This window comes from Corvus moneduloides, chromosome 3, assembly GCF_009650955.1.
Source record: "Corvus moneduloides isolate bCorMon1 chromosome 3, bCorMon1.pri, whole genome shotgun sequence".
Taxonomy (NCBI): domain Eukaryota; kingdom Metazoa; phylum Chordata; class Aves; order Passeriformes; family Corvidae; genus Corvus; species Corvus moneduloides.
In genome coordinates this window covers 21,142,487-21,168,411 of record NC_045478.1, presented here as the reverse complement: position 1 = coordinate 21,168,411, position 25,925 = coordinate 21,142,487, and the positions used below count along the sequence as shown (strand labels likewise).

Below are 25,925 nucleotides of genomic sequence, written 5' to 3'. Positions count from 1 at the left end.
AAAGATGAAGGAAGACCAAAAAGTGGCTTGATTACAGCATAAGTGTTTCAAAGAGAACAAGAGGAGACCAAAAAAAAAAAGCTCCTCCGGGTAGCAAAGGGCTCTTTAATATAGTGAAGAAAGCCACAACAAATATTGTCTAAAAGCTGCAGACAAATTCATGTAGGAAGGCATGAATTTTTAATAATGAGGTTGACAAATCACTCAAATTGTCATAGAAGGAAGAAGGGGTTTTTTTAGATTCTTAAAGCCAGTGACAATTTTCTCATCTGCCTCCATATCTTCATCAGTAGGCTTGATATAGCACTTCTTTCAGTATGCAAGAATATATATATATGCCTAATGGTACAATAACAATCTGTTAATATTTTATTTTATTTTCAAAGTGAAAGGTTTCTGCTGAATAAAAAATGAGTCAAAATTAATATTTTAAGTTTTTTTAGTTTTACTGTAATCAAGATGGGCTGTGTTGATTTTATGCACAATAATTAAAAAGTTCAATGGCTGCAGGTAATTTACTGCATTCAAAAATCCAAGAAGAGGGCAAATTTTTTCTCAAGATAAAATTTACAAATATTTAGTTCAATACTTGTGGAAGGTATGAAAGACATAGTTTCTGACAGAAGTCTAAAAAAAAAAAATCCTTGAATATTTAGGTTTCACAGCCACAAGTTCCTATGTGTTTCTTGAGCAAATCATATGTCCACTTAAACAATGCAGACAGAATCATTACTTTCTCCAAAATATCATAAAATACTTACACTGTTAGCAAAAGAACTGCTTTTGTCTTTAATATTAGTATTTTGTCTTACAGTATTGTAAGAATTCAAGCACATGGTGAATTTTGATCATTGTGAATGAATAGTGAAAGAACTCTGCTTGGAAGGAAAGAATTTCTTCCATTTTCATCCCCACTTCTGTCTCAAGTCTGTTTCCTGATTGCTTTAGCATCTTGGCAATGCCAAGCGATTCTTTTCCAAACATGTGAAACAGTCCTTTTCTGATTAGCTGAGCTGAAGAAAAAGTGAAAAATATCTGACTTCTGATTTGAACAAACTGCCTGTTATTGATTCAGTTCTCACCAACATTCACCTCAACCCAGGTCCAACTTTTACTAGCAGATCACTACTCCTGCTGCTACCAGTTCAACTGGGAAACCACATCACTGTAACATTTTCAGAAATGTATACTATTCAGCAAACTGTTAGGAGGGTAGGCAGGTAAGTAACCATTTATCTACATTTTTTGGTTACTTGCTGCTCCATGGCAGAACCCCAAGCAGAAAAAGAAAATCATAGAAATCATAACACTAATGAAATCTAATATCTAGGGTTAGATATTCCAGTGTGACAAACTATGAACTTAATGTATCTAAAAAAATTGTCCAAATGAAATAAACTCCTGAGTCTACAATGTCCAAGTAGTCACTGAAGAATCATGGGGTTTTTGTATTACAGATGTGGTACAGAAGTCCAAAGAATCATTCATCTAGAAAAAGAAAAGCTAGATTGTGGTGACAAATTTTGGAAGGGCAGTCAGCCCTTTTAGTAGATTTTACAACAAAGAGGGGACAAGTAGAAAAATGAAGAAGCAAATGCCTAATTCTAGTAAAGGAGAACGCATGAACTTTCATACTCATAAGCAAATCAAATTTCTTTATTTAATGAGTCTTCAGAAAAATCTCTGCTAGTGTAGAAACTTCATACTTCACTGAATCACAATAACTGTATCAGCTGTTAGTTTGTTGCGGTTTTTTGCTGTGGTTGTTTTGGGGTTTTACTTCCCAGAATTGTAAAAGGCCTGTGCAATTTTTAAACTGCATCTAAATAAAATGTGTGGTATTCCCAAGCTTCTGGAAACATTTAAAACAGTACTGAAGCTCATTTTACAACTAAATATATTACCTTAAGCATTATTCAGTTACATGAAAACAATCTCTTTGCATCTGAGTTCAAGTATCATGTTGTCAGTTTAGAGAATCATGTTTTTCATTTATCTTTCTTCTTGCATTTGAAGTAGGTTATATTACATTACTTATCTACATAATTCAAGTACACAGAAAATAATTAAAAATGTTTCATCCACAAGTCTAGCTCTTCTTTCATCTAATGAGAAGAATTAATATTTCAGCCTTTCTACTGCTTGTATAACTATTGCAAAACCAAATGCTGGTAACACAATGCCAGGTTGCCCCTTCCCCAACCAAAGGCAAGTCCTTATTACTTGCAACCCAGACAAGCTTGTTGTTCAACATCAAAACCTAACTCCACACCAGCCATTATACCTAACATGTAGCTTCCTAAAGATAAGATTCATTCACTCTTCTATTGATTATCTATATATATTTTTAAAATTAGAAAGACACAAAAAATTTTGAATATGTTTTTTACAGATCACTGTAGAAGAATATCCGTAACAGCAACTACTCCTGCAATAAAGATCGACTAGTACGTGCTATAGCTGCTAGGTAGCTCTGTTGAAATAATTTGGACTATAAATAGGCAGAAACAGATTATTGACAGGAGGTATGGCCTTATGGCTCTTTCTAGTTCATTCCCCAGCATTAACACACACCTTGTGAAAGGGACTGCAACTCTTTTCCAGCCTCCCATCAACATGCACATAGGCTACGGTAGTTGAAACACTCAGGCAAACTGACTTCGACCTTGATTGTTCCCAGTAATAGGAAAAAACCTTTAGCCTAGAAACACTGAGTATTTCTGTGGATTCAGAAAGCATTTGAACTGTTACCTATGGAAATATAATCTGCAACACAAAGAAAGGTATACCATGCCATCATTTGGACAAGATCCTACTGCCCCTCGCATTCCTCAAAGATAAACTTGTATATTTCTAGAAATTGCTAGAAATCCCCAGTAGCAGACTGATTGAATCTGTATTTTGATTTCAAGGAATCTTGAAAGCCATTCAACAGATGGGTCTGGAATATTTTTACCTTGTCACTTTCACCTGAATAGAAGAGCACTCCCTTCAATACAGCAAATGTGTGCAAGCTTTATAAACCTGTTCTAAGCTGGTCAGGGCTTTTGTAAGTCTGGGAAAGCTTAGTTTTAATGGCCAGAAGACCAAATCTTCTCTCTTGGATGACAGCTATCGAGTAGAGACCACTAGAGTCATCCTTCTTTTCCTCATAAAAATCCTACAATACAATAACAAATTTGGATTCTCAGGAAGTCTCTGATCTGCAGAAGTCACATCGACATCTCAGCTTAAGATACTCCTATGTTGGCCCCTTCAACAGACACACATATCAAGAATGTGTATGAAGAGAAGATATGAAAAAGAATGTAAAAACAATGACACATAATTTATCTTAATTTTTAGTGAAAAGCTCTAATTACTCTTTGCCTGAAATAGACTTTTCACTGTGATCTATTAGCAAGCTCAATTTTAGCTCTATTTGCAGAAGTAAAAAAGAGATATACTGTTTAATTTTATTTTCAAGTGGAGCATGCCATACGTGAAAATATAAGTACATATTAATATATGTATATATATGTAATATGGAATGCAAATACTGGATCGTAAGATTCTCCTGTTAGAGCTGAAAGTGCTTTAAACATAAGAGAATCAATGGAACAACAAACAAGTTGTATAACGCGGAGTTATTTCAATATAAAAATCTGAAGAAGCAATGTAAATCTGTGTTTATGCCAGCATTATCAGGTATGATCTGTGGAAGCACTTTTAAAATTAAAACAGGAACTACAGTACATTGCATAAGGACTTGGATAGAAGCTTGTTGTATCAGCTTTCTTTTTAATTTCATTTAGGTGGTAACATAAACCAATTTTACTATTTCAAGTGCATTTTTCAAGCTCACAGAATAAAATAGAAGAACTTGGGCTGCTCAGAAAAGAACATCATCGTTAGAATGCAAAGCCAGGGAATAAGATTAATGTTTATGAAATATTTTCAGGAGAGCATACAAGACGTGAATCTCTTTTTAACACATGGACAATAAAGCAAAATATCAGTGGCCAGATATTTTTACATATCTTTCAAAGTACTTTTAGGGCTTCTCAGATTCTACACTGTATTAATAAAATAAGTGTAAGCTTAGTACTTACCCACAGATGCATAATCATTGGGAAGTTCAGGATAAAGTTTGTTTGTATTCTTTTTAGCTGAAAGAGACAATAAAGTAGCAGCTTATATGACATGCTCACATATATTGTTATATCTTGTATACAGCTCCTCTAATACAAGTTCAACAGTTATTAAATGATTGTAGTTAACTAAAGAGCAGTGCAGAAGAAAGAAATATGGACTTTTCCTCATATCCTTCACTAGAGAATTAAGTTAACAAGAGGAGCTGCACAGTAAAGCCTCACTTTGAATGAAAGCACTTTGTTAAGACAAACTGTCAAAGAACCAAAATTCTGCCTCTTCTGCTCTACTGTAAAATCTCTAATGATTAAAAGATAATGACAACCTTAGAAGAAACTATGATTTCTAGAAACCAAAAGTTTCTAGAACTAGGACTAGCAGTTTCTAGTAGGACTGTTCTGTTTACTAAGAAGTTTCATTGTACTATGGGGCTTCTATGTGTCCAGTAAAATAAATATTTCCTTCGAATTATTACATGATTTTGTAACTAGAAAAACACTGTTTCCATAGCAAATCTGTCAGAGAGAAAAGGTTTATTAATATAAAACAAACAAACAAATCCTTTACTCTTTATCACTCATGGCACTGTATCAACAGGCTTTCAGTGTTTGTCCAAGGAAGAGCATTTAAAAAACATTTTATAGAGGCAGCTGCTATAATAACTGTATAGTACTAATTAGCTTTAATGCTCTGATTTTATGAAGAGAATTAATTAGTCATTGTCAAAAATTTTCACCTGGTGGTGTAGGTCTAACAGTGGGTTTAGGTGGCTCTGGTCTGGATGATGGTCTAGCAGGTGGGTCATTTACCTAAATACACAAATTTTTTAAAAACATTGCATCACATGTGGACCTAGATTGTGACTTCATAGCCTAGAAGTATGTCAAGTTACACTGAAAAAAAATTTTAATTACACTTTCTCCGCGGAACTTGTAGGAACCCAAGAAGCATACTAAACACTAGTGACATACACATGACACTGAAGTAAATCACAACGGGTTTAACAAAGCTTAAAGTAAATGCTTTGTCTATCAGTAAGATTAACATCTGTAAGAAAGCATCTTCTGCAGTCCAAGTATTACATTATAAATGTGATTGTTTGAATGGAAGACAGAAAAAGTAGAAAAACTAAGAGTATCCAATTTGCAATTAACTTGATTAAAAATACTTGATCAAACATTCCTAATCATCTCCTCAGATTTGATAACAATTACACAACAGTTACACGGCACAATTACAAAACAAGTGTATACTTTGTTATTCTGGAAGATGCAAAGCAAACCCAGCAACATTCTTGTCCACAAGACCCTAGCAGGGAAATACTTGAACAAATGTTCCACATGCAGTAACTGACATGTGCTATGCCTTCAGTCATCCAGTAGAGAAGCTAAAAATGCCACATGAACACGAGCATTAACACTGACTAGGAACAGCTCAGGAACAGAGAAACCCTATATGAAAAAGAAGTGCACAAACCCTTCTTTGTTCCCTTACAGATTTTCCTGGATTATTTTTTTGCTCTTCATTTTCATACACTTCAGTGAAGGATGCTAGAATTTCATAAAGATCATTTGCTTGAGCAGGGAAAGGCACGTCACCAAGCAGGATGGCACTAGCACGAATGTCCTGCCCATAAAACCTGGAACAAAAAAATAAAGATGGCAGGTATTTGACTATTATTCCATTTAAGTTCTAGATAAATTCACTTTGTGCAAATGCTCCCTTATCTCCATCCCTGGCCCTGCCTTTTTCCTACTGATCATATTTTGAGAAATGACAGAACTAGTTCAAAGCTGTAAATTTGGAATACTGACCACAGCCCCCATTTTCCTGCACCACTTGGGAGGAGGAGGTAGAGAAGCTGTGATTGAAGTTGAGCCCAGTAAGATGGAAAGTGTGGGGGGGAAAGGTGTTGCTTTCTAGATTTGTTCTTATTTCTCATTATCCTATTCTCTTATTAACTGAAAATAACTAATTTCCCCTTGATGAAGTTGGAGTTTTTCTCACTGAAATAGCAATTGGTAAGTGATCTCACTGCCTTTATCCCAACTTATGAGCTTGTAATCATACTTTTTCTCCTCTCATCCTGTTGAGGAGGGGGAGTGACAAAGCAACTGGGCTGGCATGTGGTGGCTAGCTAAGGGCAACCTGCCACAGATAAATAATCCCTAAACATTTAGTATCATCTGAACACCCATTTCAAGATGTCTAAATTGAAGAAACCCTTGTCCCTCAAGAAATTCTAAACTGAGTATAGTATGTTTTCACAAAAACATCTTTTTCTAAAGTGAATGTGTCTTAGTTAATTCTTCACTATGCTTTCACTGAATCTTCTAGATTTTAAGAGCTTACTTGCGATTTGTTTCTTTCCTTTCAATTAAACAGGTCCCTTCCAGAGATACACCTGCAAACAGTCCTCGAGATTTGCAGTATGTATAGACAGCAGCAGAGCTTCTTAGGGCAACGTCCCCTTCTAAGTTTCTAGAAGGAAAAAGTTTTGGTTGATATTCTTCAAAATGGTTTTGTAGCATGAACAGCAATTGTCTTTTAATTCTTCATTTTATTTTAACCCTGTTTTAAGACAGAAGCACAGAACAACATTGTCTCATAGGAATGCTCCCCATTAGGTCTCCGAGAGACTGGACTGTTCATGGTTTATGACTCAGAACAATCAAGGAGGCTCCAGGGTGATTTGCTGAGGCCAGGTTTGCATCCTTCGAGGGTAGGTGAGTTTTGGTGTGCAGTGAGATTCACTCAGGACAGAAGGGGAGGCTGCAAGCTGGGCTTTCAGGCTGAAAAGAGGCAAATCCTGCAAGGTGGGTTGGCACCTTTTATCACGGTAATTGTTCTCCCTTACACAACTCCCAGTCCCTCCCCCGGGGAAGGTCTGATGGGACATAACTGACTCAATGCACTGACAAGAGAGGCAGCTGTCACGTCTGAGAAGGGATCATAAATCATCAAAGACTCCCAAAGCACCCTCAGACTGATTCCTGAGGCCTTGCACCAGAGGACTGAATGCCATGCAAAGGGATACAACAGATCCAGAGCCTGTGGCAAGAGATGGTGTCAAACTTCCCAACCAGGGGAGGTACCTGGGTGTTCTCAACTAGCCTGAACATGTATTAATCCACTGAACTCTAAGCTTCATGGAACCCTCACCACCGAGAAGACCAGAAGAAGATCAACAGGACATTGTTGGGATCCACAGAGTGGTGATATTTTCTACTCAGTCTGTCTCTCTGTCACTCTTTCTCTGCCCTCTTCCTCTTTTTCTATTTCTCTCTCTCTCCCCCCCCCTCCCATTTACTGTTAAATAAAATCCATACCATTGACTTCAGCATATGGTCTCATTTGCACCTTATTTGGGCAGAAGCATCTCTGTAATAATTTTAATAACTGGATCTTAACAGCCTCCTCTGAAAACTATTAAGCCACACTTTAATCACATTTTAAAATGATCCAATTATGTTTGGACTGGTGACTGAAACCCTGTTCAATATTTCCAAATCCTCCTAGACTTTATGGTCAGCACAAAACTCTTCAAGTAAGCCCTTATTGGACCTCAATAGATTTGGGAGATTACAGTATTTTTCCTTCACAGGATCACATAATATTTTAGGTTTAAAGACACATCAGGCAGTCATTTCAAAAAGGATATAACATCAAATTGAGAGCAAGTTGCTCTGGACTTTGTCCAGCCAGTTTTTGAACAATTCTAAGGATATAATTCCACAGACACTCTGAGTAACCTGTATCAGCACTCAATTTTATTCATGTCAATTTTTTTTTCCTCATATCCAGTCAGAACCTTCCTTGTTTCAATATATGACCACTACCTCTCATTATCGTGCCATGCACCTCTATAATGAACTGAGATCTGTCTTCTTGGTCATGCCCTCTTGGGAATGCAGCCTCTCATCTAGGTTCAATAAGCTGAGCTCCCCCAGCCTCATCGTTCACACACTGCATTTCCCTGGCCATTTGGGTAGCTGTTCACTGCACACATTCAGGTTTATAAACAGCTTTCTGCAGGGCTAAAACTCAACACAGTATTCTAGGCACAGTCTATGAAATGTCAAGCAAAGGAGAATAATCACTTTCCCTATCGACTGGTTACAGTCCCGTTGATGCAACCCCCTACACTGTTCACTGCCTTTTCTGTCAGGAATCAACTGCTGGCTTAGCCCCACTGCCCACCAGGATCCCAGCACCTTCTCTATAGGGCAGCTGCTCAGCCCTATAGAGAAGGCAGGGGGTTCATCCAAGGAACTTCTCCTAGGAGTGCAGAACTTTGTGCTTGTCCTTGCTTAATTTCATGGAGTTGGATCTTTGCTCTACACACTCTAGGTCCATTGCTCTGAATGGTGGCCCTACCCTGAAGTGCATTGGCTGCAACCCCTGGTTTGGAGTTGTCCACAAACTTGAAGAATATATTTTGCAACTGCTCCTCTAGGTTACTGATAAAAATACCAAACAGAAGAGGTTCTAGAAGAGTCTCCTGAGGAATTCCAAAGAAATCTGGCTTCAGACTTCAACATGAACCATTTACCAGTGCTCTTCTAACCTGATGATCTGGTTCTTCACCTGTTTGCTAGTCTCCCCATCCTGACACCTATGTCCCAGCTTGGACACAGAGATGTTGCAGGACAGTGTACTAAATGTCTTTGCAGGGAAACATGACATTCACTGCTTTCCCTGATCCACAGATCTCTCTCTCTTCTGTGGAATAAGTATCATCCTTTTATTGTGTTAGAAAAGATTAAAAACCATCAGTAAAAACTTCATCATCATTAAAAAAAACAGCCATAAGGAGGCACATATTCCATAAGCAGAGTCTGAGGTAGCTGTGCTTGGTAAGCCTGGAGAAGACTTGGGGCAAACCTAACAGCAGGCTTCAAGTATCTATGGAGAGGTAATCAAGAGTATGAAGCCAGGTTCTTTACGGTATGGTGGAAGAATAAAAGGCTATTGATGTAAATAGAAAGAAGAAATGCTTTGACTGGATGTAAGGCAGGATAACTGAACAGTAGAGCAGGTTGCCCAGAGAACCAAGCAGTCTCCATCACTGGGGATTTTCAAGACCCTACTGGAAAAAAGGACTGAGCAACCTGATCTAAAGTTGTAACAGATCTCCTGCTTTGAGCAGGAGGTTGGAGTAGCAGTCTTGCAAGGTTTGTTTCCAAGTTAAATTATTCAGTGGTTATTTCACCTTAACTACAGAAAAGGTTTAAAAGAAATTATTTGGTGTAGTTTTTATTTACTGCTGGGCAGATCTGTGGTGACCAAAAAGCACAGACCCCTATGTTACTAAAAATCATAGTTCTATCAGGCACAGAAGCACCTGTGCTCTTCATTGAGCCTAGCCAAGCAGTCTCCTGCAAAAAGAGAGCAAATCTCAGAACACTTTCCTTCTATCACTAAATGACTTAATAGAAAAGAAAAGAAAAGAAAAGAAAAGAAAAGAAAAGAAAAGAAGAAAAGGAGTGATTGGCAAGAACAATATGGTCCAGTCAGCATACAGGTTGCCCAGGTTGTTCTGTAACATATAAAAAAAATGCCACATCAATGTGGCTTTTAATAATTATCTTCCATATATACCTTATTCTGAAAGCATTTTACCCACCTCCCCAGAGGTCCAATTGCCACAGTAAGGTTTCCTCCAAGTGTAAGATTCCCTCCTTTGGCAAAAGCTTCTACTGCTCTTTCATGATTCAGTATGATCACTAAGTCTGAGACCTATAAAATATCAAATAAAAGTACTACGCTTTTTAAGAAGAAAGAACAGCACAGAAGAACTTTCTTTCTTTTAAAGGATTATTTTGAAACAGCTTTCATGACAAAGTTGATTCTTTTTCTGCAAGGTATTTTGAAATGAAAAATCCTTTCAACTACTTTTTTAATCAAATTTGACTGATTTTTTTCAGAGTGCTGATATGGTCAGTATGTGATAAACAACAGCTATAACACAAACTCTATCTTAATTCAAAACTCTTAATTGACAATTTCTTAGTTTCTATGGCTTATACAAACAATTATGAAGGCATTTTCAGATGTGAATCATTTTGATTCTTCTGTAATTATATTAATAAAGGCAAGACAGAACTTACTAAACAAAAATTCCTGTCCAAAGAATAAAAACCAAAAAGGGTACAGATGCTATTGATAAAACTTTATTTTCATGACAGGAGTTTTATATATCTGTGTGTGGGGGTGTGTGTGTATGAATTAACTTTTTAAGACTTGAATATGAGATGTACTCAGTTGCTTCAAGAACCTATTAAACCTAATAACTGAAGAGATAGCAATGCACCCAAGGACTACTGCACCTGATCTTTCATCTGATGGACTTGACTGAAAGCCAGGCTCAGAAAAAAACTTTCAACTTACCCCAAATTCCAAACAGTGACAGCAGGGAATACAAGAGGAAATACCAGATTATTTGCAAAACAAGGCTGTCCTAGAAGTATTACACACAGCATAAGAGAGGTATTTGTTATTAGCCCCCTGGTAACCTCCACCCCATCCCAAACAAAAGATGGCTACAGGAGCAGTTTCTGAATGATCCAGGGATGAAGGGAGAATGTTTTTTCAGGATACTGCTTCCTCCTATGAATCCGTTGTTAAAGATAAGAAAATCCAGAGTGAGAAAACCTTCAAGGAAAGCATTTATATGAATTTTAAAACGGGTCTTTAATTTGAGGTACCGAGTCACTGACTTCTGAAGTTTGTGATTTCCTTCTTGTTATTTAAAACTGTCCATACATATCACTACAGCCATGTCAACTATAATCTCTCCTACAGAAATAAATTTCACCTAGTTTCTAAAACATTTAAGTTTATGTAGGACTAGAAGAATGCTGAAATTGGACTCTGGGCTCCTAAGTCACTCCAGTATTTCTGAATAACATACATTTTCTACAAGAAATAAAAAATATTGTGTTATAATAATGCCAGTAAGGAAACAGCATTTTTTAAGCTGACTAAAATTTCAAATGAAGGGCACAGTATTACTCAGAGAAAAAGCCCTCTCACAAATAGCTTCTGTATTATTTGTTTAAGTATCAATAGGAAATGTCTATGTTATCTAAAATATCAGATGGGGATGATTGAAAGAAAATTTCATAGATTAATCAAAACACATGAAGAAGCTTAAAAGAAAAGATAAAACCAAACAAACCCCACAACAAAACTCTGGGGCTCAAACTGAACACTTCATAATGCATTCAGATCCTGTAGACCAAAGAAAATCCAACAACCAAAGAAAATCCCTTACAAAAATTAATGATTTTGTATTCACATCATTCTTTAAAAAGTGCATGCAATAATGCCTGAGATCACACAGTGAACAATGAGGAGAGAATAAAATATTGATCTGTTGCTCATTACGCGAGTGCTGGCTGACTGGCTGTCAGGACAGGGATAGCTGGTTAGCTGTAGAGGTACTGGGGGCTCACATGGATCACCCAGATCAGCTATACATGGATTCTTCTGAAGAGCAGAATGCCCATTGCAAGAGAGCTTGTTGGCAGCATACTGTTACTCTGATTTTCTTTGGGAATCAGCAGAAAAGAAGCTAAGCTGAGAAAAAGAGAAGGATGAGTCTGGAGGCTAGGGTGGGGAAGCAGGGGAAAGATGAAAACATACGAGTGTGAAGGAGCTGTGAGGAAGAAGAAATGGGAAGCAGAGGCAGAACGCTGTCAGGGCTCAGCTCACCAGGGCTTCTTTGAATATGTTGGCAGTCCTTTACTTAAGCATTTCTGCTGGCTGGAAACTGGCTCCTTTTCTATAGCATTCCTTCAGAAGAGGCATCACCAGTTCTGGTGCTTTCAAACTGAAGGGTCGTATCAGTAACCACAAGTGTGAGTGGGAAATGTGTGAAGTACAGTAACATTAAGTGGAGTCCATTTTACTCCAGCTTCAGTTCTTTACACTGTTTCTTGCCAGATGGGAGTCCCTGCGCTCTTTAGCAAAGCATTTGACACAGTATCAAGTATAGGATACTGTTTCAATTAACTTCAATTGTCTTATATGTGAACACTGACAGGAAGCTTTCAATAAGTGAAAAATTCAGTCTGCTAGAGGTCAGAAATCAAGGAAATAATTGCCATGTCACTTCTTTTCATCTAAATGTCTCCTAACAATTTGACTGATAGGATCAAAACTCCTCTTTTGTTTGTCTTGCATAAATGGATTTCATAATAATTTTTTTGTACATAAAAGTAGATTCTACTATCTCACTAACATTTAGACCTTTGTCAATGAATTTTAATTTCTTGCAAAAAAAGTTACCAACAAGTATTTTAAATGCAAAATCATACCTCAATTCCAATTTCAAATCCACCACCAAGGCCAGCAATTCCTATTGCAGAAGGAGCAGACCAGGCTGTTGTGTAAAACAAGATAAATTTACAGAATTTTAACCATATATTACAAGAAATACTCATTTTATTATTACACTTAAAAAATACTGACAAATTCTCTATTTAAAACTATGTTCAAAACCACCACAATAGATTCATAACTATAATGCTTCATCCTACAAGAAAGGATTTAAGAAATACAAACCCCCACGATCTAAACAATTCCTTGTTACAAATTATTTATCATACACTTGTTTATAATCAGATATAATACATTTTTTAAATTAATTCTATACTATGTACTTTTATATTTCATCCTTTTCCACAAAGATACTGAAAGCATTTACATTTAGTCAAACAAATGTACAAAGATTTGAAAACAGCCTTCACACCAAACATTGTCACCTGTCACCTACTTGCCTGACTCATCACACATCTCCTGTTTAATACTGTGAAAAGAATAGTGAAAAAAAATATTTTTATCTCTTTTAATTCTCTCATGAAGTACAAAAGGAAAATATCCACTTACTTCCATTAGGAAGCCGAGCTAATACAATTCCACTTCCACCTCGAGCAGTCACCAAAAATCCAGCTTTGATAACAGACAAAACTGCAAGGCCTTTGGCTTTAGCTATTACGTGAGCTGAAACAGCAAAACCATTTATTCAAGACCTTGTAAGAGAAGTTCTAAGAGAAGGGGAAAATAAAACTCAACAGTTAATAAATTTGAACATATAAGAGTCAAATAATCGAAGCAAAAGTTTAAAGAAAACTTTTTAAAGTTAAAAAAAAAAAATTGAACTGATAATGACACCTCCACCACAGAGAACCACAAATCTAGCTGCAGGTCACATTAGCCTGTGGCAATCTATAGACTGCCACAACTGCTTCACCTGTCCTGATTAGCATGCATAGAATTAATTTGTATAGTGCCACACACATTGTGTGTGAGTACTCTTGGCAAGATAAACAGAAAACAGGCAGTGTGTATATGAATTAACTTTTTAAGACTTGAATATGAGATGTAGTCTCCACAAATTTTTGGAGGAGTCCAAACTTAAATCGCAACAACACAGAGCAGCCTAAGAAGTTTGTATCATTAGACAGTGTTTGTGGCAAAGACAGCATCATCATCCTGCAAATCTTATTGCAGACCTTCCAGAACATAACAGTTATGGATTCAAAACCACAACCAGCAACACTGGATGGAGGAAGACGCTAGAAGAAACACGGAGTAACAAGTGCAAAAATAAAGAGGCCAGCAGCAAGTAAGAGTGCTAAACTAGTATCAAAGGGAAAATGCACCCTCAATCTCTTTGCTTCAAGTGATTTTCATCTAGCTCATTCTAATCAACACAGATATTCAAGAGCTAGAGCTACTATTCCAGGTTCTCTCTTAAGAAGATACATTTACAGGGTTGAGCATGAGACAGTCCATCCATCCCAGAGGGAAGCCCTCCAGTGCAGGTACCTTGTAGTGGTAAATATTCAAAAGATCTCTCCCAGTAAGTAACATCTCCCAAGAATATAGCAAACTGAAACCCTTTACTTTCAAAATATTTTCAAAGAAGTTATAGCACCCAAAATCTTCATTCATCTCTAAGTTGTGGTCAGTGAAAACAGAGGGAATTGGTAAAGACAGCATGACTGCAGCACATGGGAGTCCTGAAGGTTTTAGCTGAATCAAAGCATTTTCTTTACTCACGTGGTATAATTTTATCTGGTCCATTTCTGGAAGTTATTTCTGTAAATTCTCGTAGTATTTTAGCTGCCTTTTTAGCTTCTGACTTCAGGTTGGAAGGTATAGGGTTGTTCACTGTAAAACATGAAAGAAATAAATTATGGTCAGTTTAGGATATCTCATATGAAAAAAACAGTATCATCTGTATGGGAAAAGTGGTTCTTTACAAATAAAGAGTAAATCAAACAAACATGGCAAGCAAATACAAGAATTATCTTCTGGATCCACATTTTGTTTCTGACAATTTTAACTGAAGACACCACTTAGGAAAACACACAAGCCTGATTCTTTTATGCAATCTCTTTCTCTTGTACTTGTTCAGAATCCACACTGGTAACAGCAGGGGTGTTGGACACACATCCTCAGCTGTTCCTGTCACTATTTATTTATGGGTTTATTGCATATGAATTTGTCTAATGCCTTTTCAAACCTGCTGATACTCTGCCTTCGGAATTCCTGCAGCAGCCGTTCACCTCCTACTTAAAGAAATACGTGCTCTGTTTTAAATTAATCACCTAGTTACAGTGAATGCCTGCTAGCTCAAGTATCACAAGATCTGGTAAATACCTAATGCATTCAACTTATCTACTACCTTCATGCTTTTATAAATAGTCAAAGCCCCCAGCCTTCTCCACTCTTTCAGGAGTCTCGGCCTTCTTAGTCTCTCCTCAAGGCAGTTGCTCCATCACTGACCACTCTAACTGCTCTTCTCCATATCACCATCAACTCTGCTGTCCTTCAAACAGCAGAGCAACTTGCAACTGGTGACTCAAGAACACTAAAAGTTTCACACCTCTTCAGGACACTTGTATTACAGACATAAACATGTGGCATGTTCTGAAAGTGAAAAAAAATCTGTTTCAGACCAAGAAATTTCCTTTAGAAATCTACATCCTGTTGAAGGTCTTATCAATATTTCTTTCCAATGTGATCTAACATAAGCCCCTCATGTATTTCAACTGAGGAAAAAGTACAGATTAGAGGTAAGTTATGTTTATTTTATAAAGCTGCAGAGTACAGTAGCAAACACACAAAATCTTGAATGCTATCCTCCAAACCACTGAGGTCGTAAAGTCTACAGAAATGTCTTTATTCCATTTTTATCCACCAGATCTGCTGCCACTAGTCAATGACTGGACAGAATCAAGTATTATAAAATATTAGTATTCTGCAACATTATAAATACATTTTATGTATGAATGTTTCACCTGTAGATTTGCAAAAAGAAGCCTTAGTGCAGTTAAAGAGATAGGAGTTAGTCTTGATAGTTACATCTACTAAAATCCCCCATAGTTATCACTTAAATCATTCTTGTTTTCCTGTCTGGACATAACAACACTCACTACTCCCAAGTTTATCAGCAACAAACCATCCAGCTAACACATGAATATATTGCCAGACCAAAGATGCATCCAGTCTCACGTCACATCTCTGAAAAAAACTAGCCACAGCATTTCTGTAAAATTCTACTGTTCCTAAATTCACAAACACATAAAAAAGACTGTGCATAGAGAAACAACATGCAGTCAAAAGTGGACTATTTTATAAATTGGCATTCCCTGAATATTCATTCATCTCTTCACTCTGGGCAACATTCCTGCACAAAACCAAGGCGAGGACTAAATACATTTTGAGATTACATCAATGAAGCTTAGAGAGCGATTCAGCTCAGGCCAAGGGAAGCGCATAGGAGCAAGTCAGCCAAGTTTCTATTCAGGCTCCATTGACTAGAACATGATACACCTCCACTTTTCAATGAGAATATTCCTCTAGTATGTTCTCCAGGCAAGAAGGAAGAATAAGAGAGATTTTGACAGCTGAATGTCTGGATTAGCATCCCTGAGACAGCTTGCAGCAACATTTGGCTTTGGTGAAGATGCAGCAGGTATAACCTTGGAGAGTTTGAAGGGACATCAGTCATCAGAAGGCTGTGCAGAAATATCAGCCTCTCTGGAAACAAAACGAAATGCATAGAATGCAACAGACTCTAAACCTCACCACAGTATCAGAGTATAAATATTAATTCTATCTCCTAATCATTCCTTCTCTTTTCAGAAAATTAAGCTAGGCAAGACCTTGAGCGCGAAAGGATAGGAAAAGGTGAAGCTCTAAGAGCTCAGGATATTGTGAAAAGTTCTTGGCAGATGAATTTTTTCTGATGGTTACGGTACTAAAATTGTCAAACTGCTTGCAGGAGTTTTGAACATGCATTTCTGCTGTGATTGGAAGGCTTCCCCAGGCTGGAACCTGGCTACATGGCAAAAAGAGAGGCCAATGTAGCCCAAATAAAACATGAACTCACAATTGCTTTCGGTAGAATAACAAACTGGGGTGGAGCAAATGTCTCCATTACTTCTGCTGTTTGTACTTCACTCTGCATCTTCAAGGTCAGAGGGCAAACATGACCAGCATATTGTAAGAGAAAAATAAGATTTCTGCTTTTGTATGGAGATACATTGAGGCAGTCCCAAAAAGCATATTGCAACACCATTCTTCTCAAGCACGCACGAAGAATAAACCTAGCATATTATAATTTGTAACTAATAATTAACATTGTAATACACAGCGCATGTCCATTTGCAAAATCAGGTGAACACTCCTACATGTAGGTTTTCACTTAAGATACTTTGCAAGTCTTGAGGTCTTGAGTCTGGGAAGGGTCACCTACCCAGTCTACCCAAAATACACATTTCATGGTACTTAATTATTCTTATGGTTCAGTAAGATTAAACTGTGTTAAATGGACAGTTATGTGCCTGACCATGCAGGACTTCTAGCAAAGTGATCAACACAATGAAAATAAGATGTGTACACTGGAGATAAAAACCACTGGGAACATGAAAATATTGGGGAGTTAAAAAACATTACTGAGTAAAAGCAAGCATTATCCAGCTTCTAGATTAGAGAAATTAAATTAATTTCTGTTCTCTTCTCAAACTCTTCTTCCTTGTCTTCACATGCATTCCTTCCTCCCCTTCACTTCTCTTAGGCAAATCTCAGAATCTGGAGAAACATCTCCAATTATTCTTCCTACTACTAAAAAAAAAAAAAAATCCCTTAGCTGAATCCATTGAGAAAACATGAGGTATTTTCAGACCTAAAAGTCTGCAAACAGGAAGAATAGAGTGGGGAAAAAAATAAAATCACTTTACAGTTTTTGTAAGCATTTTCAGATTCAGAATTGCTTCAGAAAGATTTGATGGTTACCAGAAAACACTGTGTGCATGGCACTGTGCACGTAGGAGCTACTATTTAATTGAAGACAACTCAAAGCTAAACTTCAGGAGTCAGCAAAGGTAATGCTGTTACTACCTCACTGTCCCTTCACTCTCAATACATAACTGGTTGCTCTGAGCAACCTGCTCTAATCAAAGTTGTCCCTGCCTATTGCAGGAGGGGATGGATTAGATGTCCTTTTCCCTTCCAACCCAAACCATTCTATGTCTTACCTGCACTATGATTCCAAAAACTTTATTTTAAAATACAAACTTTGCACAGAAAAATAGCATTATTTAAGCAAATTGAAAATTAGGTATTTCCACTCCAACCTTTCTAAAAAGGTGGGGTTTTTTTGGTGCCACATAGTGTGGGGTACCTTTATTACCACGGAACGGAGAAACTGGAGAGACATTCATCTAGCTGTACACTACAACAGCAAGCACAGAAAAGCTTAACTTCCCATCCTCAAACTAACACCAGAAACTTCACTTTCTCCCTGTATCACTTGTTTCCTGCATCATTATTTCTTCTGCATTCCTCGGGTAGCCACAGGAATCCACTCCTCCATTATCCCTTGTTTTTTCCCTTCTTGCTACAGACTGAAGTAATGCAGGATTATTTTTCTGGACTAAGACACAGCAGGTGAATTTGACAACAACATTCTGCCAGTTAATTTGCATGTGGCTAGACTTGTGCACTTTCAGAAGCTAAGAAATGGGTGATATTTCTAAAGCACAACAGAGGTACAGAAAGGGGAAAAGGAAAGGAAAAAAGAAAGAGGTTGAACACTCTACCAACTGAAAGCTATACCTTGTAGAGAAGGGCTGTAAGTAAGACTTTAATTTAGACAGTAGCAGGCATGAAAATGAAAGTGACATTAACTGGCATTCAAACATAGCACAGAGAGGTTTTAACAACAGGCAGGATGAATAAGCGACCTGATTAAACACTTTCATGCTGAAAACCAACACAGTTACTCAAAGTGGTAACCATATGATTCTTTCCCCAGTGGCTCACTTTGAGTTCCTTTACTTACTTCCATAACGTTGTGTAGATACTAAGGAACTGGCAGGATGCCTACAGGAGCCTTGAGGAACCGATGACTTGTTTAAAAAAAAAACCAAGCAAATCCACACCCTGACCTTAATTATGTATAATATGATGCCTGATAAGGCCTGGCTAGACTCCCATTTTGGTGATAGAACCACAGCAGAAGAAATATAGTATTTTTATCACTGAGGAAAGGGGGAAGTTTGGCTCTCCCTCTTGGGCTATGCCACACTCAAGATTTTGTTGACAGAGTTCAGGATTATATAAGGACAGAGTCAACAATCAACACTAAAAAGGCAAAGTTTAATGGTTTGATATATAGTGTATATATAGCACGGCTGAGGCCTGACTCTTACAATTAAATTTTAGATCAATCAATTTCATAAAAATTTGTCCTAAAGCAAAGAAAATTACTGGTTTTTCAGTAAAAAAAACCCCTATTAAATCAAAAATAACACAAATATGTCAGACAATTCAAAACTAGTTATTCACTTAAAAAAAAAAGACATGAAGGTTTGCATTACAAAATGGTGGCATCTGTCCCTAAATAAAATAGAAATAAAATAAATAAATATTATAGTGAAGGTAGAGAAGTAAATTCGTGCTTCTATGTATTTTAATCACTCTATAAACAGACCAAATTGTAACTGGGATTTCTGTGACCTCAAAAATTATTTCAACTTCTGTTCATCTATCAAACTGTCTTTCTCTCCCTCAAGCTTACCTTAGAATTTGAACTGTAAAATTAGTTCCTTAGAAACTCATTTAATGTCGGAAGTCTATGGAAAAAATCATTTAGATGTATCGGCTTTTTAACAAAAATACTGTATGAAATATTTAGACAAAAGCAGAATTTCCGTGTTCAGTTTATCCCATCAATAACATGCGTAATAATCCTATAGCACTGTCTTCACTATTAGCTTTAAGTATGCATACCTAATTGTCTGTTTTGTATTCCAGCACTGCTCAGGAAAGAGGTAACCAGGAGCAATAAGACAATAATATCTATCAGGAAGATACACTGACTGATGGATTTGGAATGCCGTGACCAGAGAATGCTCAGCTGGGAGCAAGCTTCATTTGCACTCCTGCTTGTTGTTGAAAGGAGCAGATATTGAGTGTATGTGAGTCAGCAACACAAACCCCATGGGGGAATATCACACAAAAATTGATTAACTCCTTAATTTGTAAGGTGATGAGGCAAGTGCGTCAGCCTCTAATTTACATTCTGACTAACAGTAATAATTTGCTGGCTGAACGTTTGGTGAAATTATCTGAGCAAGGTGCATTAAAGAATAAATAAAGCCTTCTTAAAAGCTGTAACTAATTCTGATCCAATCAAAATTATGCTGAATATGAACAGATGAAATAAAGCATAGTGGCATTACGAGAACCAAACTTCAAAAGTACAGTTTCAAAGAATGGATGACAAAGGGGAGACAAAGACTTGCATGCAGATTTCACACATATGTTTCCCATGTATGTTTGAGCTTTGAAGCATTTGGTGAAAAGTGGTTTTGTGGGGTTTTTTGGCTACAAAAAGAAGAAAAAACAATGACAAATACCTCTATAAGCCTCATATAGTTATTCAGTCTTTACTTTCACTTCACTAAAAAGTTCAGAAGCAGCACAAGAATACATTAAGGCATAGCTGATTTGCAAATACCTGTGGTTACATCAGGAACATCAATGCTAAAAGGCTTGTATGAACAGAGAACATTCAAAATTATGAACATTGATAAACATGAAAACTAGCACAGTCAAGAAAAGTCAAAGAACAACAATCTAATGGGAAGGAGAAACCTGAAGAACAAGACTGTGCAGCACTGGAAAAGGGCCTAAAGAAGAGATTGCAATTTGGCATTACAATTAAAGAGATTAATGCAATTTTGGTTTTGCAAATGTGTAACAACACGATACTGTGGTAGCCAGCTCCAGCCTTGGGATTCATCTGGTACTTGAAATTCCTTGAACAGCATGCCAGACATGCATTGTAAGCATTTTGCCCAGCCTAAGAAAAAGTGTTGCAATACAGAGCTGTAGATGACAAAGAGCAGCCTATGCTAAACATGTCTTTATGACTCTCTCTCCATTTATGACTTCCAACACTTGAAGCCAATGACTGAAAGCAAAGAAGCCAGGTTAATGAAATGTCAAGAGAAGATCTGTTGAGTTCAAAGAAATAGTTCAATAAGTTGAAAATGATGTTAAAATTAAAGGCAGTAACAACCCTCTTTAGCTGAAATCCAGCAGACATACTGTTGTCAGAGCCTGAGCTCCTTATTCCTGGTTTTGGAACCAACAGCAACAAGCAGATACTGTTTCCTCCCGATTCCAAGGACCATGAACAAGGAAAGGCTCAGAACATATGCTTTGATCATCTTGCTACAAAGGACTAATGGTATAGGAAAGGAGTCTACGAAGCACTAACAGGAATGACAAAGCATTACTGACACACTGGTTATGCCAACTGGCAAGGTTGTACAATTCTGACATAGGCACCTCGAGAACAGCAAGGGAGACAGGAGACAACAGATAATACATCAGCGTAAGGCAGTGGAAGCAGAGCTTAAAAGTAGAAAACAGGGTCTCTGTACAGTGAAGTTTTGCACTAAGCTCATATATTTCTACCATGATCTTTATAACTTGGATTCCTGAAGTTTTACCAACTTCCACGCTTGCTTCACTGTTCATCAGCAACACTGGTGTGAGAAGTTAGTGACATGTCAGTGACAATACAAGTTATGGCAGGGTACAAGTACTACAGCAAGCACTACGTGGCCTTGCAGAGTGTCAGCTGAGCTGCACTGGAAGACTCTAACGTGCACTTTCACAACCCTAATGGTTTTCTTACTGTGAATTAATGTAACTACACTTTCCTCCTTCCCCACCCTGGATAACAAGTGGTTTACTGGATGGTATTGCATTAAGCTGGCGCTGGTAGTGGTGAGAGAAGCAGACAAGAAAGGTCTGCTGAACATGCAGCTAACAGCATACAGAAATCAAGGTTTACCTAAGAGAGATGGAAATATATTCTGTCCAAACACTCCAGTGAAAGGAAGTAAAAAAGTGCTTAAAAATAAAGTTCAAAATGAAAAAAAATAAACAACCACTCTTATCCATGTTAAAACCAGCCTGTTTTTCTTTGGTTTACCTGCAATAACCTGCTAAAGTTAGCTGTTGATGACAGCCTGTGCCCAGGAAAACCTCATGAGCATACTGAAGCTACAACTAAATTCAGCCTTCAAGAACTCAAATATGCAAAAGGAATGACACATAACAGAAGACAGTACCTTCTCTAAAAGGAAAACAGCCCAACAATTCTATATGTCAAAGAGGAGAATCTCACAGACATTTCTATCAATATAGGAAGCTGAGATATTTACAGTGTTTTGAACAATTTTTTAATGGAGAGCATTATAATAAGAAACTATTATAGAATTTGTGAAGCTTCTATTTCCACAATTACATATATTTATACATTTAAATCACAGTAATTTGTGTGAAGGGAGGAATAACAAAAGCCATTAAGATTAATACTTCTGAAAACCTTTACGCAAACTTGCATCACATCTGTATGGTTATTGCAAGACAGCTAAGAAGTCAGACAATGAGAAGAAACACAGGCATCCACATTTGGATTTTGGCATGCAAATACACAGTAGGGAATCAACCCAAAATATAAAGAATCACAAGTCTTTATTGAAAAAAGAACCATTTCAAACACAGAAGGCCTTTCCTTGCTAGAAATTAAGTAATGGAGATAGATGAGCAGATTTCTTCCTTTGTTCTCATCTCTGGAAGTCTGTAGTTCTGAGTTTTGGGGGTTTTTTGTGTGTGTTTAGGGTTTTTTTTAATATATTACTATGAGTTATAGAAACCAAAATACTTCTGAAGATAACTCAAAGGAAGCCAGAATTATCAGAGGCACGTAAATGTGGCAGCCCTAAACCTGGAGAGGCAAACTGCCTCACACCAACCTGCACGTGCACTATGTCTATCATTAGCTGGTACTCTAAGGTGAGTAACTCTTCACAGCCTTTATCAGAGAATCATTGAATGGTTTGTGTTGGAACGGAGCTGAAAGATCATCCAGTTCCAGTCCCCTGTAATGGGCAGGGACACCTTCCCCTAGACCAGGTTGCTCAAAGTCCCACTCAGTGTGGCCATGAACACTTTCACAGATGAGGTATCCACAACTCCTCGGGCAAGCTGTTCCCAGTGCCTCACCACCCTCGCAGTAAAGAATGTATTCCTAATATCTAATTTAAATCTCCCCTCTTTTAGTTTAAAATGTTACCCCTGGTTGTATCACTATCTGCCTATGTAAAAAGTCCCCTTTTAGGCATCACATCTACCTCTTTTTATAGGTCCCCTTTCAAGTACCAGAAGGCCACAATGACATCTCCCTGGAGTTGTCTCTTCTCCATGCTGAACAAACACAGCTTTCTCAGCCTGTCTCCATAGGAGAGGTGCTTCATCCCTTTGATCATCTCTGTTGCCCTCCTCCGAATTTGCTCCAACAGGCCCCCATTTGTCTTGTGCTAAGAACTCCAGAGTTGGATGCAGCACTCCAGGTGGGGTCGCACGAGAGCAGAGTAGAGGGGCAGAATCCCATCACTTACTCTGCTGCCCATGCTGTTTTGGATGCAGCCCAGGTTGCAGTTGGTTTTCTGGGCTGCAAGTGCACATTGCCAACTCATGTCCAGCATTTGTCCATCAGAACCTCCAAGTCCTTCTCAGCAGTGCTGCTCTCAGTTCCTCTTCCAATCCGTACCTGGATCTGGGATTGCCTTGACCCAGGTGCAGCACCTTGTACTTGGACTTGTTGAACTTCATGCAGTTCTCATGGTACCACTTCTCAAGCTTGTCCAGGTCCCTCCCTCTCCATGGCATCCCATCCTTCTGTTGTATCAATGGCACTGCTCAGCTTTGTGCCATCAGCAAACTTGCTGAGGATACACACTGAATGTAGGTTTAAGGCTTTCTGCTATGACTTTTTAAAAGGAGTAAGTAAACTTCTTCATGGTCAAGTTTTTATGCTGGTGTCCTCTAAGCAGAGGCATTTTGTAAACTCAGGATTACAGAGATAGAAATTGAGATGTTAGCTGACAACCTTTTGAAAGCAAAGCAAAATTTATTTGAAAGGCAACAATTATACACATCCAAAATAAGCTTAGGCTCTGCACAGGCTATCTGATATAAATTAAATTATATGAAGTGTGATAAAAGTAATAATGCCTGTTAGCTGTATCAGTGTGACTGTTGTCATGTATGGTGTTCAAAAGCATAAAAGATTTTTGGTCGGCTCTAGTGTTTGCAAGCTGCCTTTTCAAATCTTGCTACCAATTATGTATGCAGTTCTAGACCACAGGAACTCAATATTTTTCCCATGAAATATCCATTTTGTTAATGCTAAAATAACCCTACAATATGTAAAAACCCCATGCCCCGTTTCATAGTGGCATAATTTTTATTACTTTTCTCCACAAAGAGGAAAGAACTTAACTAATAGAAACACCAAGTTGATCACTTTGTAACTTTATTTGGTATCAGTTCTCAGCCCAACTTTGAATTAACTATTTCCTTGAGACAAGTCAAGGAAAAAAAAGCCCTGTAACACAGAGTCTCCTGCGTTATCAAAAGCATTTGATGAGTTGGATTCCCAGCAGTTTTTGTACTGAAGTCAGGTTGGAGAAAATTCTAATTAGAGATGCTGAATTTCCTCTCATCTCCTTTTCTGAAGACAGCTGGAATACATGAGGGTAAAATGATAGTGACAAAGCTGTACAATGTACGTTAAAGAAAAATGTGTTCCCCTTGTATATGCAAGATGTTTCAACTAAGTGATGAACTAAGTGATGTTCCTTATTTCTAAGGAACTGTGGCATGTGAAGACAGTTGATACCTGCCTGAGGCACAGAGGATTTGTTCCAAAAAGCACATTAGACAACTGTTCAGCTGCACAGGAGGCAGAATAGTGGAACACCTGTAGCTAAAAGTCTTCAAAAATTCTTGTAACCTTTAGCAATTACAAGAATACTAAAATCCCAAGTCCACAGTTCTACAACCAAGTTGTAGCCTTTGCACTAAAAGAAAGGATAAACACAAGCAGCACAGGGATGAAATCACTCAATTTGTGCAAAAAGAACCAGAAAACAGCATTTTCAAGAATATAGAGACAGTGATGTGCTCTAAAACAAGCACAAAAAGCAGAGTTATCCTGGGGGTTGTCTGAGACTCACATGTGAGGCTCTAGCAAGAATTTGTACTACAAGAATTGCAGGCTTTGGCTCAAAACATGCCATCACACCTATCCTCCCTACACCCATGCCCCAGGAAACTGTCTACTTGAAACCCTTTTAGTAAGTCTTTCATATACACTTATTATAATATGTTGGATGTGTAAACAATTGGCACCAAAGGGGTGCTACCCACCAAGCAAGATAAGTAGCATGACTGAAGCCAAGTCATAGCTACAAATTCAGTTCTACCTGTCTTGTCTCATCTTAATACAAGAGTTGGTATGATATGTTAAATTTAGACAGGGGAGTAAGGGGAAAATCCTAGAGAGAACACCAATTTTGACTCGTTAACTCTATTTCAATCCTCAAGAATAAACTTCAAGGCAACCCAAGCAGATTAACAAGTACATTATTACCCTTTGCACATGAAAGTTTTAACTAAAACAAGGCTGTTTGTATACAACAATTCTAAACAAACATCTTGTTTATCTTCTCACCAGGGCCAGAGGTACAGAGAGAACAAAAATGTAACACATGAAACCCAGATGAGCATTACACAATAGCCCTCTATGCTACCATGAAAAAATATTAACTACCTTAACAAATACAGGCTCTGCTTATCTCCCAATGAAAGTACTTAACATTTCTGTCAAGGAAACTGTCACCATCATTCTGATCCTCTCATTTCCACATTTCATAGATGTCCCAATTCACTATGTGCATGAATCAAATCTAAGAAGTCACCAATTCCCACAGCTAATTAATTCCTACAATTAATCACACAAGAAACATTTCTTCGAGCTAAAAGGAATAAACATTTAAAAAGTGAAGATGCTTGATATTTATTAATCAAGAATTTGAAGAGCTCTAGTTCTGCCTAAATTCTTAGATTATCTTATTCACAAAAGCATTTCTTCTCCACTAAGTCATACAGGCTCTTCTACAACGATGCAACAGCTGTTTCAAAAGCCCCCAAAATATGGCGAGCTTATTACATCAGAAATAGTACATCAGTAATTCTTAATGGTGAGAAACCATGACACAATGCAAAGAACAACAGTGAATTCTGTCACAGTTCATTTCAAAGGTATGAAGTTGCCATTAGCTGAAGAAGGCACAAACTGTATCTCTCTTCCAATGCTGAGGGCTGAAAATGACAGAATAATTTAGGTTGGA

The 25,925-nt window shown here is 37.6% G+C and overlaps 1 protein-coding gene across 5 annotated transcripts in view; it reads right to left on the bottom strand.

Moving 5' to 3' along the window:
• Positions 1–25,925, bottom strand: part of SH3YL1 (SH3 and SYLF domain containing 1) — a 47,896-nt gene that overhangs the window by 20,331 nt on the left and 1,640 nt on the right. For 2 of the 5 annotated variants that reach the window (XM_032104556.1, XM_032104558.1), the window contains exons 2-9: positions 14,200–14,310; positions 13,024–13,137; positions 12,453–12,517; positions 9,758–9,870; positions 6,484–6,612; positions 5,608–5,770; positions 4,868–4,940; positions 4,092–4,148 (exon numbers count right to left, since the gene is read on the bottom strand). In XM_032104556.1, the coding sequence (XP_031960447.1) occupies positions 4,092–4,148; positions 4,868–4,940; positions 5,608–5,770; positions 6,484–6,612; positions 9,758–9,870; positions 12,453–12,517; positions 13,024–13,137; positions 14,200–14,310 (825 nt within the window). The remainder of the gene's footprint in view (positions 1–4,091; positions 4,149–4,867; positions 4,941–5,607; positions 5,771–6,483; positions 6,613–9,757; positions 9,871–12,452; positions 12,518–13,023; positions 13,138–14,199; positions 14,311–25,925) is intronic. The other 3 variants (XM_032104559.1, XM_032104560.1, XM_032104561.1) reach the window with 3 other exon arrangements.